At 46.2% G+C, this 18574-nt stretch overlaps 2 protein-coding genes across 2 annotated transcripts in view; one reads left to right on the top strand and one right to left on the bottom strand.

Annotated features, from left to right (window-relative positions):
* Nucleotides 1–168: 168 nt before the first annotated feature.
* LOC146658281 (nucleus accumbens-associated protein 2-like) lies at nt 169–18067 on the bottom strand. Its single transcript, XM_085426658.1, has 8 exons — nt 17886–18067; nt 11298–12009; nt 10950–11167; nt 10013–10272; nt 8088–8264; nt 7890–7995; nt 1529–1626; nt 169–1114 (listed from the first exon to the last, which is right to left on the bottom strand). The coding sequence occupies exons 2-8, from the start codon at nt 11736–11738 to the stop codon at nt 486–488; spliced, it is 1929 nt and encodes a 642-aa protein (XP_085282784.1). The 5' UTR covers nt 11739–12009; nt 17886–18067; the 3' UTR covers nt 169–485.
* Nucleotides 1508–18574, top strand: part of LOC146658272 (uncharacterized) — a 187718-nt gene continuing 170651 nt past the window's right edge. The window contains exon 1 of the mRNA XM_085426660.1: nt 1508–4421. Within this exon, the coding sequence (XP_085282786.1) occupies nt 2688–3299 (612 nt within the window). The 5' untranslated portion in view covers nt 1508–2687 and the 3' untranslated portion in view covers nt 3300–4421. The remainder of the gene's footprint in view (nt 4422–18574) is intronic.

The following is an 18574-nucleotide window of genomic DNA, read 5'->3' as shown; positions in this document are numbered from 1 at the left end:
ATTTTCTGTAGTTTTCAAATACATCTGTACTATTTCAGCATGTGTTGTGTATAAACGTGTCTTTTTACTCTTCTAGCGTATTGTTTTAGCAGCTCTTTGTAGTGTTAGCATATCGGTTCCCTCTGAACTTCTGGAAACTTTGTTTGGTGCACAAATCAAACAGAAACAGCAGATCTGATTATCAAGAAGCTTTATTGTTGTTATCAGAGTGAGTATAATCATCATCGTCATCATCATCATCATCATCATCATCAGTCCTGTTGCTATGGGCCTGTGTGCTGGACTGCAGGAGGCTGTTAGCATGCAGCAGAGCCGAGCAGACAGACAGGTAGTCAGACAGACGGGGCAGAGAGGTAGACAGGTGGACAGGTAGTGAGGTAGGGGAACACACAGGTAGACGGACGAGAGGACAGACAGACAGACGGGTGGGGGGACAGGTAGCTATTGTGTTATTTACATACAGGTAGGCAGATGCATTAGAAAGCTTATTGGCTGTCTTCCAGAGGCTCCACCCCTCGCTCATCTGTGTCAGCCAATGCCCTGTGAGGAGGGGCGGGCTCCGCAGGCTGGGGGGAAGGGTGTGAGGAGGATGAGGAGGAAGAGGAGGAGGAGGATAGGGAGAGGGGGAGGTCTGGCGGTTGTTCAGTCTGTAGCCTCCCGTCCCCCTCCGCCTCACCTCCCATCATTCCCTCCTCCACTTGCCCCCCGCTGGCCCCTCCTCCTCCACGGGACCCAGCAAACTGCAGGTGAGGCAGGAGGGTGGCTGGGGCCTCCTTCTCCCTCTCCCCTGCTGCCTCCCTCTCGCGCCGCTCAGCATACAGCGGGGCCTCCAGGCCGAGGTAGGATGCGCTGAGCTGCCGCAGGTCCAGCTCAAAGGGGCTTCCACTGGACTGTGCCACCGACTCTGCCCCCTGACTCCCACCTCCTCCACCTGCTCCTCCTTTCTTACCCTTACGGGGGTGGGAGGTTGCAGAGGTGGGGAGGCCCTCGGGGAGGAGAGACTGGATCTTTGGGAGCCAACGTTTGCGGACTCTGCGGGCATTGGTGCACATGTCGGCTGCAATGACGTTCATCTCGCTCTCCTTAAAGTTAGGAGCAAAGTTCTGACAGTACACTGAGGAGGAGGGAGGGGGGGGGGGGGGGGAGAATCTCAATACTTTTTAAAATACAATAAAAGGCAGAAATCATGACTCACAGTGTGTGTGTGTGTGTGTGAGAGTGTCCATGTGTTCCTGTCTAGCTATCTTTGTGAGGACCGAAATCTGCATTCTACTATACTTGTGAGAACCAACAGTCAGAGAACACAAACATCGAGGACACACACCGGTCCTCCCAAATTTAAAGGCATTTTTGAAGCTCAAACTGTGGTTTTAGTGTCAGGGTTACAATTAGGTTATGTTTAGGTTTAGGGTAAGAGTTAGGGTTAGGCATTCATTTTTAATGGTTAGGGTAAGGGGCTAGGGAAACCATTATGTCAATGAAGGTCCTCACTAAGATAGCTGAACCGGCGCGTCTGTGTGTGTCTTACGTTTGACAGTGTTTAACACTCGGTTGTCCAGGGGCTTCCGGCTCGGATCATTGGTGGAGGAGCGGATCCCTGTCCCGCAGCTATTGGCCAGCGTGTTTCTATGGAAACCATAACAACCCAATCAGCACCTATACCAGCTGTAGGTTCCCCTCCCCCTCCCACTCCAAGACGTGTGACTGAGCTGTTATGTAAAGCAGCTGCTGCCGACTGTCAGAAGCTTCTGGAAGATCTCATACAGCCCCGGGCCACATGGTGTCTGATGATGTCACAGCGTCTGGGTCGATAAGCGTTTTAGAGGCACATAAATATGACTGATTGATAAACGTGAGTTTCTGACCATCAGGTTTCACATCGACACACATCAGGACAAATCCAGACATTCATCCACGCGTGACACACAGGTCATCCATCAGTTCACATGGTCATTAACGACGTCGGCGTAAAAACGCCTTTCAAAGGCATTTGTATGTCAATGAAACATCAGCAGGTGCGCTCTAACATTACTGTGGGCCTCAGGGCTCATGGGGGGGAAGTTCTTAAACATCGAACATAATTACAGGTGACTCCCAAAGGTTTGTCAGGACGTCAAATGTCCCACCAGGGGAGAGAACACTAGATCATATTTACTCCAACATCAAGCATGCATATAGAGCCATGCCCCTCCCCCACATCGGCCAGTCGGACCACCTCTCTCTCCTGCTCTCCCCAGCCTACGCCCCCCCCCCCCAGACACAGTGCCAGGCCCTGGACTGGACCATATGTCTGTGAAGGTTCTCAGTCATCCAGGTCATCGTAGTCAAAGGAGCTTGCAAAGAAAAGCGTCTGGACTTCTTTAAGTTGCTTGAAGACGTTTCACCTCTCATCCGAGAAGCTTCTTCAGTTCTAAGGTCAAATGGTGGAGAGTCCCAGATATAAACCTAGTGGGAGTTTCCCCCCACAGAGGGACAAAAGGACCCCCTGATGATCCTCTAATTGCCTGAGCCAAGGTGTGAAACTGGGTGTGGGTCCCAATCAGCCAGAGTTTCAGGTAAGCTCATTGTGAAACCTGGCCCCACCTTATCATGCGAATTCCTGAGGTCAGATGGCCCAGGATGTGAGTGGGCGTTAAGGCGTCTGGGGAGGGAACTCAAAACTGGATTATACAATCCAAAAACCCTGGATGACCAGCGAGGTCCGATCACTCCTCAAAAACTGTGACGCCGCCTTCAGGTCAGGTGACAGAGCTCTGTACATGGCTGCTCGAGCTGACCTGAAAAGGGGAATCAAAAAAGCTAAGACAGACCATAAAGGAAGCTGCAAGTCCCAGCTGTCCAGCACCAACACACGGGAGGTGTGGCACAAGACATCATCAACCACAGAGGATGTGAAAGCAGAAAACCTGAGTGTGCAGCTGGCAGAGGAAGTAAACAGCTTCTTCGCCCGCTATGAAACACCACAACAGCAGCGCTCATCTGCCTCAGCCCTGCTCCCATCCTCATCCTCACCTTCCTGCACCGCTCCACTCACTGTAACAGAGCACGATGTCAGACGTGTGCTCCTAGCAGTGAACCCCAGGAAGGCGATCGGTCCAGACGGAGTACCTGGGAAGGTGCTAAGAGCGTGTGGCCACCAGCTCACCCTCATCTTCACCAGACTCTTCAACCTCTCACTGGATCAAGCAGCCATCCCATCCTGTCTAAAATCAGCCACAATCATCCCAGTGCCGAAGAAGTCTCCCATCACCAGCCTGAACGATTACCGCCCTGTGGCCCTCACGCTGGTGATCATGTAATGCTTTGAGAGACTAGTCCTTCAGCACATCCAGGACTACCTCCCCCCAGAATCTGACCCCCACCAGTTTGCATACTGCACGAACAGATCCACAGAAGACGCCATCGCCATCGCCCTCCATGCTGTGCTGAGTCACCTGGAACAGCGGCAGAGCTACATCCGACTGCTCTTTGTGGACTACAGCTCAGCCTTCATCCAGCCTTCATCCTCATCATCAAACTGGTCACTCTTGGCCTCCCTCCCCCCACATGTGCCTGGATAAAGGACTTTCTCACAAACCGGCCCCAGACTGTGAGGCTCCACCCCCATCTCTCCTCCACTCGCACACTGAGCACCGGCTCCCCACAGGGCTGTGTGCTGAGCCCCCTCCTGTATTCTCTCTACACCCACGACTGCAGTTCGACCCACAACAACAATCTCATCATCAAGTTTGCTGATGACACCACGGACTCATCTCAAAGGGAGACGAGGCAGCCTACAGAGAGGAAGTCCTGAAGCTGGCAGCATGGTGTTCAGAAAACAACCTGACACTGAACATGATTTTATTTTATATGCTGGAATATGCACAACATAGGTTTAAATTAGGGGTGGGCAATAGAAACGATATACGATAGAAACGATATAAATTTGGCCAACGATAGAGATTTTGACTATACCGCTCTATCGCGATAGCGCATGTTGGTGATGTCATCAAGCTGCGCCTGTTTTGGTCGAAAGCATTGCAGCGGCTACAACCATTATCATCTGCAAATTATGCCGACAGTCACAGCAAAGAGATGAAGCACTTTTGAAATATGGGGAAAGCCAAAAACTGCGCTTCCTCCACTTCTGTAACATTGATTCATTAATGCTGAATTCTCTGCAGCTGTTCTGTTCCCATGTTGTTGCAGTATATTAATAACTAACCTCGTATTGTGGATGAATAATCTCAGTTGTTCTCCTGACTGAAGTTTGGCCCGTGTACAGCATCCTGCTATGCGACTGCATTTGTCCCTGACCACCAGAATCCCTCACGTTAACTTTTATCGAGTGGAAAAAAGTTCACCCTCCAGCTTCACTGTGCTAATGTTATGCTAACATAGCTGTGTCGCTAGCAATCACGTAGCACAACATCATATACCAGGTAGTCCAACTTCAGTAACCCTACAAACGCCACTGCTGTTTAGTTTTCTGTCTTCATTTATGTTGGAAGTGGTAGCAGAGCTGTACGTTTGAATTAGTTTCAAAAATCTCTCTGTCAGAACATGGTATGAAATGTTTAGGTGGAAACTAGCGAGCTAACTTCCTGTTAACTTCTAACTCCGTTAAATTTAATAAATTCTGTTTTCATGGATGTTAAAATTAATTGTTACACCCGATAAAGCAGCAACGCTGATGATTTAATTAAAGATGAAAGAATTCAGACAGTTTTTAACTCTCAGTGTTCGTTTGACTTTGGGACCTGAAGAGGACGGAGTTTTGGACCCAGATTACTACGTGAAGCTCCTCACTACGGCAGCGTAATGCTCTGACATCCATCAAACAGTGCAGCTTACCAAAGTTGTACTAAAACATTTTTAACAGATTTCTGCCCAAATCGGTTAGAGGTCAGTAAGCACAACCAGAATTCATACATAAGGCACACTCTCTATTTTTAAGAAAATTAAAGGATTTTAAGTCCTTATAGTGTGGAAAATGCGTTATACAGAAGAAAAGAATATATCGTGATATATATCGTTACTGCATGTGCTTCAAGTTATATCGCGATCAGAGATGGGCAGTAACGCGTTACTGTAATCTGATTACTTTTTTCAAGTAACAAGTAAAGTAAGGGATTACTATCGCAAAAGCGGTAATTAGATTACCGTTACTTTCCCGTAGGAACGCTGCGTTACTGCGTTACTAAAGCCGTGATTTTTTGCGAGAATGTCTCATGACAGTGACGTAAGCGAGTGCGACGTTCGTGACGACAGCTGTGTGCAGATCAACAATGGATCATATATCGAGTGCAGAGAGAGTATGAGCGTGCAGCGTTTAAAGCGTGGAAGTACTGACCTTACTTTGAGTTTGATTCCATAAAAAGTGACAAAAACATTAGTGTCCGTTGTGCGTGGGAAGAAAACTTCTTTTTACAGCGAAAAAACCTCTAAACTTCCAACAAGCACCGAGTAGCTACGACGTAATGGGAAACTCACAGAGAAACTCGCGGATTCTTCCACTGACCGCCGCACACCTGCACCAGGGTAAACCTCCGCCTGCCCCACTCCTGCTTTACAGGTGAAAATAGAGCAACAGGACCGCTGAGTCTTTGACTTTATTTATTTTCTGCTGTGTTTTACTTGCATCTATTTGAAAGACTGAGTGTAAACACAAAAAATATTTTATTTTATGTGCTGGAATGTGCAGAAAATAGGTTTAAATGTTAAACTAATTTCTTCCAGTCAGAGAATGTTGCAGATAATTAAATTTTTGCTTGATGCATAAAGTTAAAAGATTAAAACTAATAAAACAAGTTTTAAAAAGAGACTTTTCCATTTGATTACATTTTGTATGATGGATTATGCAGAAAAAGTAGAATTGGGCTGAAAGATCTATCGCTTTATCACCTCTTCAGGTTGTAAATCGTGTTTTTAAAAAGTAACTAAGTAACTAAGTAATTAATTACTTTTGAAAATAAGTAATCAGTAAAGTAATGGGATTACTTTTTGGGGGAAGTAATCAGTAATTAGTTACTGATTACTTTTTTCAAGTAACTTGACCAACACTGATCGCGATATGAATTTTAGGCCATATCGCCCAGCCCAAGTTTAAATGTTAAACACATTTCTTCCAGTCAGAGACTGTTGCATAGAATTTGATTTTTGCTTGATGCATAAAGTAAAACATCAGGAAATCCCCGCGTAGCATCAGCTCATCAATGATTTCATAAACACTTCTGTCCATCTGTGCTGAGGAAACACCAGCAACTCATGAAACTCAAAGTAATCTCATGTTTGTAGTAGAGATGGCACGATACCACTTTTTTATGTCCGATACCGATACCGATATCATAAATTTGGATATCTGCCGATACCGATATGAATCCGATATAGTGTTTTTTAATCAACAAAACTGGTTTTTTTTTTAATATCTTGCTGCATTTTGTATAAGTTCATACTCAAGTTTAAAACAACAACTACACTAAAGCTATTCTGTTATACCTGTATGCAAAAAAAAATATTTCATAGTTCAGCAATACTGATCAATCTAATAAACTTAAGCCTACACCATCCTCCCTATTCTGGTATTTTAAAGAGTACTTAGCGTAAATATTAAGCAACCTAACTAATAGGGTTCCAACTCCCAGCAACAACAAAAATAAATAAATAAAAAATAGGGAACCACCCCTCACGCTCCACCTCATGATGCTTAATCGACGTAATCAACCTTAATTTGATGCAGTGTGGAAAAAAAATGCACAGAAATCAATTATTTTTCAAGAAATATTAAATAGATTCAACATCTTTCTTCAACAAAATTGCAGACTGCACAGATGGTACCTTCCCAAAGGAAAAAGTACTATAGCTTACTAGGGTATATATATTAGACTTAATAGTCACTATATACAGTAATTGACTTCTATTCATTTTACATCAAATTAAAACTTTGGGTGTCAGATAATTATTTATTAAAAGCTAGACATTTTAAATGAGAATAAGAAAGAAAAGTATGTCTTTGTGCCCCCTTTTCCCTGTTAATGCCCTATCGGCCCCCCTGGCTAAACTTTGCTAGATGCGCCCCTGCACAGTTACAGCCGTCAGCTACGTAGAAAAAGATCCTGGTGTAGAAAGTAATATTAAATACATTCTAACAACAGCTGATCAAGCTTAAACGTGCTGCTGTTGTTCAGCCGCTGATTTCCTCTTTCTGGTGCAAAGTGGGCCAAAAGCAAACCAGAGACACGGACTCGGGACAGAAAAGCCGATCAGCTGATCGTTAAGCAGTTTCATGATTGAAGTAGCAGCCGGAGAGGCAGTCGCTTGTTAAGCTTAACGCAGGAATGCTTTACAAACATTCAGAGATGGACTTACACACTTGCTTTACTTCTCTCGGGAAAACTTTGTCGGAGATGAAATGCCGGGTTGCTAGCGAAGCTCCAAATGCTATCCAGACCACCGACAGGTCCCGCATGCCACAGCCGCTCTATCACGTGATGCATACTGCTCCGAAGTGCTAACGTTCTGAGGTGAGTTACGGCGTGTTGCAAGTTTTGTGAGGTGCTTTCGTGATATTTAATGGATCGGATTACATTTTTTTTATTTTTCTCCGATATCCGATCCAGTAATTTAGGTCAGTATCGGACCGATACCGATACGTAATATCGGATCGGTCCATCTCTAGTTTGTAGCAATACTTTTAAAACTTTCATCAGATATGTAAGGTACCTAAAAACAGAAAAAATAAATGTTTGATTCTTTAAACTTTAACAGGAAAATCAAATACCTGGATTCAACAAACTTACCTTTAGTTCCTAATCCTGGTTTAGTTAAACCAGCCACACGGCACCACAACCTTTATGTTTTCTGTAAACTAAGCTGCTGCATCCATGTGACTCACCCAGGTAAGAGCTCACCTGTCAAAGAAGGTTGCTAGCAGCCTCCTGAGCAGCACCTTATGTTTGACTCCAGCACACAGGTGACAGTTCATCAGCTGACCTCGGGTCATGAACACACCTGAACCTGAACACACAAACACAGAGGGGAGCGTGTGTCACATGACGCTGGGTTACAGGTGTCTGAGATACAGTTGGACAGGTGTTCTGTTGTCCTACCTGCCACCAGCTCCACCTTCTCTCCTGGGTCTCCCTCGGTGTAGAGTGACGGGTGGCACCGATACCCAATCTGACTGATCAGACTGGCGGGAAGTGCCATGTTGTCCCGACCAACCAGCACGCAGGGCCGACGCTCATTAGCCAATGGGAGGGGGAGCATCTCCATCTTCTCTTGGACTGAACCAATGAGAAACAGGGAGGGGAGCGAGTGTCAGGAATCCCAGGAAGTAAAATGACTAAAACTCACCTGTTTGAGTTAATATGTGACATCAGTGGGGCCTGTATGAGCTGAAGGTTAACAAGTCCTGTTGGGGAGTCAATGAAGTGACATTAAAAACATAGAAAACGAGCAAAAAGGCAGAGAACCCACAGGATGACGTTTACATCGTCACCATGGTAATCGTCCTGTTAGGACAAAAGGACCCAAAACCTTAACCCCCTCTAACGTCTTACTTCATAGTGTAATCTTCACATATTCACACACACATCATCCTTACAGTGTCAGTGACTGTGTGATGGCTGAAATCAGTCCACACACTCACCTCATTAGTCTGGTTTGCAGGTAAACATGTATTTCAGTCATATTATTCATTCATTTCTAAACTTAAACCTAACAGTGATATTATAAAGTGCACATATTAGCACTGTGTGGGGTTTCTAAATATATTCTTTTATGTTAATTATGTTTTTGTTTCTTTGAGTTACCTGGTTTGGGGAGGTGTTTCCTGTCTGGGTAAACGGTGTGACCAGCGGGACCACCCATGTGCTTGTCAGCAACACGACTGTTTTAGGTTTAATGCTGTTTTGTGTCTAGTTAGTATTGGTGTTTGTTCTGTTTCCCCTGTTGTGTGTAAACGGTTTGGCCAAACCCCGTAAAGGTTACCCTGCTGTGTGTTTGTGTTTAGGTCAGTTTGTGAGTTAAGTTGTGTCTCCTTTGTTTGGGTAGTTACGTTTCTGTACGTCGCTTTTTGAGTAGAGTTATATTTAGCTGACCTCTTTTACGGGCCCATTAATTCTATTTTGAACTTTGTCTTTTTAAACTTTTTAGAGGATAAAATAAGAAAAATCCCACTTTGGAGACATTTCTCCTGTGTCCTGTGTGTCTTCGCTGCTCGGCCCCTCACTCACTTTGTCTTTAAGGATTTGCTAGCTTAGCTTAGCTTGTAGCTGACTCGCTAGCATGGCCTCTTCACCCGTTCCTCCTGCACTTTGTTCAGTTACTCCTCAGCCTCCTTTAGCCATAATGATACTTGTAATAAATGCAGCCTGTCTGGAGCTCTGGAGGCCAGGATCACTGAATTGGAGACTCCGGCATCCTTGAAACACCCGTAGCTAGCCAGGCCCCTGTAGCCGGTGCAGAAGGTAGCGTAGGCCCTGCTAACTCAAGACAACAACTTATTTAGCATGTGTCATTTCTCCTCAGCGTGGCTGGCTCAAATGCTTTTGTAGGGGGGGTTCTCTCTAATCACTTTGAAATGGTCAGTGACCAAAAATGAACTACAGACGTGCTTGAATCAGTTCAGGGCAGCAAACATATCCTTGGAAACAGGAGAACTGGGTAACCGGAGCCCCTGTTTACAGGATGCTATTTGAATAAAAAAGAAAATGTTTTGCATATCTTTCAAAGGAAGTGGCCGTGTGACTTCTGTTATCAATTACTGCCTTTTTGTTTTACATGAGGTATTAAACTGAACTCCAACGTTTTACTGCATCCATCCATTCTCTTCCTCTTATTTCTCTCAGGGTGGCGCAGGGCTGGAGCCTATCCCAGTCTGTCACCAACTCATAGGGGGTCATGTGATTGTTGGAGTTTCTCTGCATTATTATAAGCTGCTTATCTTACAATATAAAGCACCGTGAGGAGCTGTTCTTGTTATTTTGTGATGTATAATTGATATTGATTTGGGTGGTGGATAAATACTCACTGTAGGGGTTTCCGGGGTGTCCGTAGATGTGCTGATAGAGTCCGGGGTGTACAGCGTTGCTGTAGTAATCTTCCTCCAGCTCTTCCTCGGTGGGTGGGTGGGATGGGGGAGAGTCTGTGGGGAGACTGGATCCTCCTGGACTGGAGCGACCCCCGCCTGCCAGCAGGTAGGACTGCAGACCCGGAACCAGCCCTCCACCTGCACTCAGGTAACACAAAGCCGTGCTCCTGGAGGACTGGAGCTCTGCTGCAATGTCCACTCTGAGGAGAGAACCAGCAGGAGAAGAATGACATCACAAACCTTCATCAAGGTCCAAGCACTGGTCCCGGGTACACAGCTGAGGGTGGGATCCATTTATCTGGGATTCAAATCTCAGGGATCAGTCACAGGTACAAAGGTATATTTAATCCAGGTCGCCTCATACACAATATCAAACTTCATACGTAGAGTTAGTCAGGCAAAAACCTGACAATATAAAAGATGGATCTATCCACTTTGTGACCCTGCACCCTCATTGGTCATCGGCTCATCATTCACAAAGTAGACCCTCCCCCCTGTCATCTCCTGAATGAAGTGGGTGTGTTTGTGCCACACTGTCTCCCCCATTGCTTCCATTACAGTGAAGTGTTGGATCCACAGCTCAGTTCAGCAGCGCAGGAAGTCGTCCCATCCGAGGTGAGAGAGGCCTGGAGAGCACGTGTGGGAATTCTCCCTGAAGATTTCCTGCAGTCATCCATGCAGACGTTAAATAAGCGTGTGATACGAGATAAATACATCATGTATGACACACACATAAAGCATCATTTGTTCTTTCCGTCTGGTTACTGAACAGGTGGGCGGTCCTCCACCCTCTGCGTCTGGACTGGGCAGACATCTCTGACTCGGTTTGGAATAATCTTTCCAACACTGAGAAAACATTTCTGAGCCATTTCCTCACCTGGTCTCCTCTCCTCCTGTTCCTGCTGCTCCTCCGGCCTCCTCTGCAGGAGGCGTGTCAGCTCGCTCCTGTTTGATCCTGCTGACGGCGAGCAGCAGCTCCTCGGGGCTCAACGCCGGCTGGTCTGGACTCACTTCCTGCAGCTGGGGGGCGCCGTGCTGCTGCTGCTGCTGGGCCGTCTGAGTGTCAAAGCCCCCGAGCTCGTCTGCTGAGGTTGTCTGTAAACACAAACGTTTAAATACAGTTACAAAGAGAAGAAAAACACATAAACAGTCTCCTGTGGCAGCTGCAGTTCTCCTGATGTCCACTAGATGCTGCTGTCTCCCACTAACCTCTGTTTAGACCCACCTGTGAGTCACAGCAGAGCGGTGAGGAGGCAGAGGAAGCCTTCATCATCATCAGCTCCATACCGCGCTCCACAATGTTCTGGATCTGCAGGTACCCGGCGGTGTACATGAGCACCAGCTGCTCGCTGGCCGCCATGCTGAGGCGCCCCGTGTAGCAGAAGGACAGAATCTGCTGGAAACACATCGGCGTCACTGAGGACGGGAGCTCGAACACCGCCTGGGAGGAGGAGTCAGAGGAAGAGGAGGAGTCGGCCGCAGAGCTGAACAGGTCTCTGAAGTAGAGCGAGGAGGCAGCGAGGACAGCCCGGTGCGCCTTGAAGGCCTGACCCTGCACCAGGATGGAGACGTCGCAGTAGTGACCCAGCAGCCGCTGCTCGTTCAGGCTGCCCAACACGCTGCTGCCGAAGTCGGGGATCTCCACCTGTAGCAGCCCCTCCGACATGGTGGTGGCCGTCGGCTCGCTGAGGTCGCAACGGGAAGTGGACGGCGGTTTGATGACGGTCCTGATGAGCCAGAGCTGGGCTGACGGATGCAGACAGCGGGGCGTTTAGGTGTCGGGGATGCTGCAGAAAGTTCCTCCAAAAAGTCTGAGGTCCATAATGCTGGTGCAGAACAAACAGTGAGGTCAAAGGTCAGCAAGGAGGCGGGGGGTTCAGGTTGAGAAGGAGGTGGTCAATCATTAAGATGCAGATCAGCTCGGTCCAGAGAAACAGCTGAAATGTAGAAAGGGAGACAAAAGGAGGAGAGGTCAAACCCTCACGGCATCTCACGTGCCCACAGAACAAACCGAGGACACGTTTAACCCACGCCTGCTCGCCAACAGGGCAACAGGAAAACCTCCAACCTGCTGCAGACAGCCGAACGTCTCCTGCGGCGCGCCTCTAGAGTCCAACAAACAAAAACACTGAGCGCGCTCAAACACAGGGCGTCAGAAACATCAGGTGCACCCATTCAAACCTGAGATAACTTTATTTAAACCCATTAAAGGATCGAACAGCCGTTTCATCGAGTCTGTTTAAAAAACACGTTGGAGATAAATATTCCTTTCAGTTTTGTTTTCATTGTAAGTCTGAGTGCAGAGAGAAAAAGTCAAACTGACCACAGGTTCTAGTCGAAGTTCATGAAGCTTTATTATCGCTCAGGTAAGATTTAGACCCAAAACGAGTGGTCAGACTTTTAAATAATGTTTGCAGAGAGGAGCCGAGGTGTCTGCTCGAAGAGTCTTTGACTTCAGTGTAAAGAACTTATCTTTTTATTTTGTATAGTAAATGTCAAAGTGTTCAATATTCAAATTAAATATGGCTAAAAATTGAGCTCTTCACCTTTACTAAGAAGGCGGAGCTTCAGTTTAGAGAAATTTGAGGATTTTGATTGGATGTTGCCGGTATCATCACTGACCACTCTGCTCCGTCACCCAGATGTGGTCACCTCTGGATTGAAAAAACAACATGGCGGTGGCTCAAATGCTGACGCTGAAGCTTGAAAATACAGTTTTTGTATTATGATGTCACTGTGGCGTCATCAGGTGATCAGAGAGTGACAAACGCCAAAGTGACATCATCTCAGAAAGCCACGCTATGGTTGGTTTCTGGGGAATTCAGTGTTTTTAGTTATGACTGATGATTCTTTGTCTCGCGACCTTTTCAATGAAGCTGCATTTAGTTATCATTTCAAAATAAGATGCACTTATGACGGCTGCCGAGTGACGAGGTTACTTCTTCGCTTTTACACAGTCGAAGATCTCGAAGCTGCCCCTCGCCAAGCTTCCGGAAATTGATCAATCAGAAGAAAGTGAAGGTTTTTGCACACTTTCTGTTGAGTGGTTGGATCTCTAGGTCACGCTCAAAGCTGTTTGTCTGTGACGTGGAGGTGTGGGTAAATAAACAGGTGACGTGCAGACAGAGGTGTTTGCTGAGAGTCATGTGATCAGGAGGCAGCGTTCAGTCTGACGCATCAGTGTCTAACACACTGAGCTAAAGTCTCACAAACATGGAGGCTTTGTAAGGAAATGCATTCACGGGTGAGTCATCGAGCCGGGTCGGCCTGACGGACGAGGGGCATCGCGACCGCTTCGGCTGGCGTCTGTGGAAAGACAGTGAGTGTCTCACAAGAGGGTTCGGTCAGAAATATTTGAGGTGAGGCACCTCGGCACGCCGGGAGGAGGAGCCACAGCGCAAATGGTGTGCTGAGCGCGTCTCCATCACAGGGCCGTTGTTTCTGAACCAAACGATTCAGAGAGGATGACGTATCATTACTGACAAACGTGATCAGGTCATGTCAGTGGCAGCTGTGAAGCCACGGAGGGTTTTATTTTTCCTGTTTTGCCTTTAGTTTGGAAATTCTGGTTGTTTTAAAATCAGTCACTGTAGTGAACAGTGTAGCGATTTAAGGGTTTACCTTCAGTCAGCTTTGAGCACGAATCAGAAACGCTGCATTTACAGTAAAGTGATGCCAACGTGTGGGCAAAGCTACGGCAGGTGGGGTGAGAGAAGGGACGCGCTGTTTGAAAAGTTGCATCTTTGTTCAAACTTTATATGACTTTGCATCTACAGACGGGACGTCCTTTGGGATTACTTCCAAAATCACACTTCTGCTATTCTGAATGAATCTGAACTAATGAAACAGCTTTGCAGTTCAAGCATTTGTTACTCCCTGTTTTCTTCTCTTTTCTTGTTTGTTGCCTGAACTTGTCTCATATCTCTTCATTAGTTGGAAAACATTTAATTTGGAAATAAATTCAACAACAAAGCCATTAGACGAACGAGTCGGTGAAAAGGAAATCCTTGCTTCTCTGCTCTGATGGCCATGTATGAGCTGCCAGAGGTTGTATTTATTAACCATGAAGTACACTGGTCCCTCGCTATAACGCGGTTCGCCTTTTGCGGCCTCGCTGTTTACCAGATTTTTTTTGTGCAACTTTGCTTTTTATTTTTTATTTTGTTTTGTTTTTCTTACAGCGCATTGTGTTCTGCATCCTGATTGGCTGCAGACCACTGTCAATCTCCTCCATGCTGTGTCTCCTGTACAGTACAGCACGCGTTCAGCTTGTCAAATTTACATAAATCTTCGATCACTAGCAGTGTGACTCTGAATTGCTGTGCTGTATGTTTGTAAGTTTTCTCCCCAGCAAACACAACAATGTCGATGAAACATTTTGCACCGTCAGAGGCTCCTGTGGTAGCACCCAAAGGCAGAGGAAGATGCTAACCGTCGCACAGAAAGTTGGACTTCTGCTTAATGCTAAAGGAAGTTAGAAGTTACCGTATTTTTCGGACTATAAGGCACATTAAGCGAAACAAAACAGTCAAACTTTACTCAACTCATTCTTCTTGCTTCCTCTACTTCCGTACCATTGATCCATTGATGTTGAATTCTCTGACAGCTGCTCTACTCCCGTGTTCTAGACCTGAAAACAGGGTTTGATCTTCGGTTTCATTCTATAATACTCAACTTATTTTTCTACAAAGGTCTGAACTTTGTGTTTAAACAAGAGAGAAATGTGTGAAAGTGTGTAGTGAGGGGTTTTACAGCCTTAAAACATCTATAATCATTGTAAAACATAAAGCTGCTACTTCACCTATTTTTAGAACGTAACTCCTGCAATAAACGAGGGACCGCTGTGACTCAAGCTGTCAGTAAGAAACTATATTTACATGGAAAGTGTTTCATTCAAACTGCAGCTGACTTTCAGCTGAAGGTGTTTTGTTCTGGTGTTCCACAGGGATCAGTACCAGATCCACTGTTGTTACATAAAGAATGGATGGTGTGTGTATATGCAGATGACACCCTGTATGAAACCTTTAAAATTGTACCGATTTTAACAAAAAGATGGGAACATTTGTTTAGTGCATGAATGAAATGTGCACAATCAGATGTGTTCAGCATCAGTTTCCTCACGTGTTTCCTTTGGTGTAATGTTTTAGGCTAAATGGTAAAAACACTCATTCGCTTCTGCCACTAACCAGACTTTGGTCAAGTCAGAGATCATTTAACGAACTTATTAATTTAAAGTTTGTTCTAAATTGTTTTTGTTTCTCAGCTTTCCAAAAACGTTGGGAATACAGAGAAACAATGTAACTTGTTACTCTGAAGTGTAGCTTTGAGACGTCACCTTGAGCCGACTGTTATTATGAACTGGCTCTATATCAACTGAATTGAAGATCCTGAATAGGGATGGGTATCGAAACCCGGTTCTTGTTGAGAACCGGTTCCCACTGTTTCAGTTCCTTGGAATTGTTTGCCATTTTTGCAAATGATTCCCTTATCGATTCCAGTCGCCCCGAATGACGTCACCACGTTGCGGAGCGTCATTTACCTGGCAGGAAACACGGCGCCTAAGCGGCTCAAACGCTCAAAAGTTTGGTTATACTTTATGAGAACCGATGACAACAGGGCAACTTGCAATACTTGCAAAGTAGATATTTCATTTAAGGGAGGAAACACTACGAATATGCAAAAGCATTTGCTCACAAAACACACGATGACCTTAAATGAATGTCGTGTTTTTAATTCCGCTCGACTCGTGAATCTCAACCCAGCAGCAGCGGTAACGTTTGCACGTCCTCTCCCGTTAATGCGGCAGGTAAATAATCAGCTAACAGTGCATATTATGTTAGCACGATCTGCCTTATCTGCCATTACTGTGCATTTAGTGACCATGATGAGACAGAGTCTGGCTCAGATGCTGGCAGTTCTCGCTGCAGGCTACCGGTAGCGTCTCCTTTCAGGCAGGATAGACAAATGTCACCGAGCAGTGACTCAGTTTGTGGTCAAAGGCTTGCAGCAGTTTGCCACAGCAGATGATTTTCAGTAAGTGAATGTGTTTAATTGTAGGCAGGGACATTACTGGATATTCTTGTGTAATTGCTACAGAATAATTTATGGTATACTTTGTTATTGCTACAGAAGAATATTTATTTTATTATTTTACATTTACAATGTTTTCCCCGGGGACCCTGTGACACCCCATTGAAGAGCCGTAGGCTGGATCTCTTAAGATCTCACTGTTGGGTTTGTAAGGCCATGTTACTCCTAAATTTCTACCTTGTTCAAAGAGAAGATATAAAACAAAGCTCTAAGCTAATCGACCTTAGTGTTCTCCTTTTTTCAAAAGAATCGATAAAGAATCGAATCGTTAAACAGAATCGAAAATGGAATCGGAATCGTGAAAATCTCATCAATACCCATCCCTAATCCTGAAGCAGTGTTTGTCCTTTAGTGAGAGAAAAGCTGATGTTCTTTATGTTCCAGTTCAAAGTGTCTGCTGTCCTCCAGGCTAAACATGATGAAATGTAAAAGCATATGTGTTGTGTCTAATATCATCTCCACAGAAAGTTCCACGCTGCTGCAGAGATGTAAAGCTGAATGCGTGTCAGTGCTGGGACAGCCTCACAGTGACACCTTGTGTTTCGGAGGGTTTTATTTTCATGTGATAACACGATGACGTTTGCGTTCTTAAAGACAAGAAAGCTAAAGTCTGTGTCCAATGAGGGGCTTTCAAAGCTTCTCCTGCATGATTTTGCCTGAAAGACTAAACTCAGGGAGCAGAACTCTGTGTGCAGTTTTGACATAATCATCCATGAACTCACTATAAATAAATAATGGCCAGAGACATGGACCCAGACCCAGACCTGTGGTCCAGTATAGTCCAACATACTCAGCTAAAGTCCAGCAAACTCCACTACAGTTCAAACAGCCCAGCATAGTCTGCTCAAGTCCAACAGAGCCCTCTGCAGTGCTACAGTCCAGCAGATCCTTGTACAGCCCACTATGGTCCACTATAGTCATGTAGAATCCAGCACAGTCCACTGTAGTCCAGAACCGGTCCCTATGGTGCATGAGAGTCAACTACAGTCCAACCAAGTCCTTTACAGACCACTTCAGTTCAGTATAGTCTGCTAAAGTCCAGAAGAGTCCTCTGCAATCCATCGTCAAGGAAGTTCTCCTGTAGTCTATCAGAATCCCACACAGTCTGTTATAGTCCACTACATTTTAGGACAGTCTACCAAAGTCCAACAGAGTCCCCTACCGTCCAACCAAGTCCACCGCACCCCACTACAACCCAGCAGGGTCCAGTACAGTCCACTAATGTCCACTACAGTCATCTACAATCCAGCAGACTCCTCTATACTCTGCTAAAGTCAACCAAGTCCTCTGCAGACCACTACAGTTCAGAATATTGTGCTGAAGTCCAGCCAGGCACTCTACGGCTCACTACAACCCTGCAGGGTCCTCTATAGTCCTCTACAGTTCAGGACAGTCACCTGCAGTCCAGCAGAATCGTCCCCAGTGGACAGGAGCTCAGGACAGTCTGTTACCACCCAGCCGAGTCCTGCACAGTCCACTGTAGTCCGGCAGAGTTTGGGACAGTCTGCTACAGCTGATTCCAGGTGAGTGGTTCTCAGAGTTGAGCTCAGTGTTTTTGTTGTTTACGGAGCAGCAGACAGACAGACAGCTCAGAGTGAGGAACAGAGTTTGACAGCGCGACAGACAGACAGGTTAAACAGACAGTTTCAGAGTGCCGGGACAGACAGACAGCAGAGAGACAGCCAGTGGAGGACGGATGTCAGACAGTGAGACACCTCCTTACCTCCTCTCTGCTCCTCTTCCTCCTCTGCTTCTCCTCCATGCAGCAGGCAGGACGGCTGGCTGGGAGAGGTTTTCTTCTTCTCCTGCGCTCAGTCAACGCATCGTCTGGTGTGTCACAGGAGGGGGGGAGGGAGGAGGGGGAGGCAGAGACACAGCAGACAGCCGAGGAGGAGGAGGAGTCATCTGAGGACAGCGAGGGAGCTAATGCGGCTAACTGCCCTGCAGAGGACGAGAGAGAGAGGGGCGGGCGAGCATGCATTACATAGAACACACTGCAAGGTTGAACATTACTCATGAAAACTCGCTAAAAACACACATGTAGGCTGTCACACACACACACACACATCACTGCACATGTGTGTGTGTGTGTCAGTGTGTGTGTGCGTGTGTGTGTGTGTGTGTGTGGCATGACTTGGCCAAATGCACAGCGCTGCATTGCAGTGCTGAGGCTGAGTTGGCATGCCGAGTACATAGCGTGCATACTGCGACTGTGTGCCAGGCTGACACACACACGTTTATATCGCTGTCTCTGTGAGGACATCTGCTGTATGTACAGCCACCCACAGCCCCTGATCCTGACCCCCAAACAAAGTTTGAACAATCACACAGCCCTTTAAAGGAGCGTGACACACAGAGGCCAAAGGGTCCTCGCTCTGATGGTGAAACAGCCGTGCTTGGTCCTCACAGCAA

Source organism: Rhamphochromis longiceps, linkage group LG12, assembly GCF_057381845.1.
Source record: "Rhamphochromis longiceps isolate RC_006_pf linkage group LG12, R_longiceps_female_GT1.1, whole genome shotgun sequence".
NCBI classification, from domain to species: Eukaryota; Metazoa; Chordata; class Actinopteri; order Cichliformes; family Cichlidae; genus Rhamphochromis; species Rhamphochromis longiceps.
The sequence above is the reverse complement of the archived record's forward strand: the minus strand, read 5'-3'. Positions and strand labels throughout refer to the sequence as shown.

Coding starts and splice junctions, on each gene's coding strand:
- LOC146658281 (XM_085426658.1), bottom strand. CDS start 11,738: ATGTCGGAGGGGCTGCTACAGGTGGAGATCCCCGACTTCGGCAGCAGC. Junction 11,168..11,297: donor CGCTCTGCTGTGACTCACAG/GTGGGTCTAAAC, acceptor TTGTGTTTACAG/ACAACCTCAGCAGACGAGCT. Junction 7,996..8,087: donor GAAGGTGGAGCTGGTGGCAG/GTAGGACAACAG, acceptor TTGTGTGTTCAG/GTTCAGGTGTGTTCATGACC.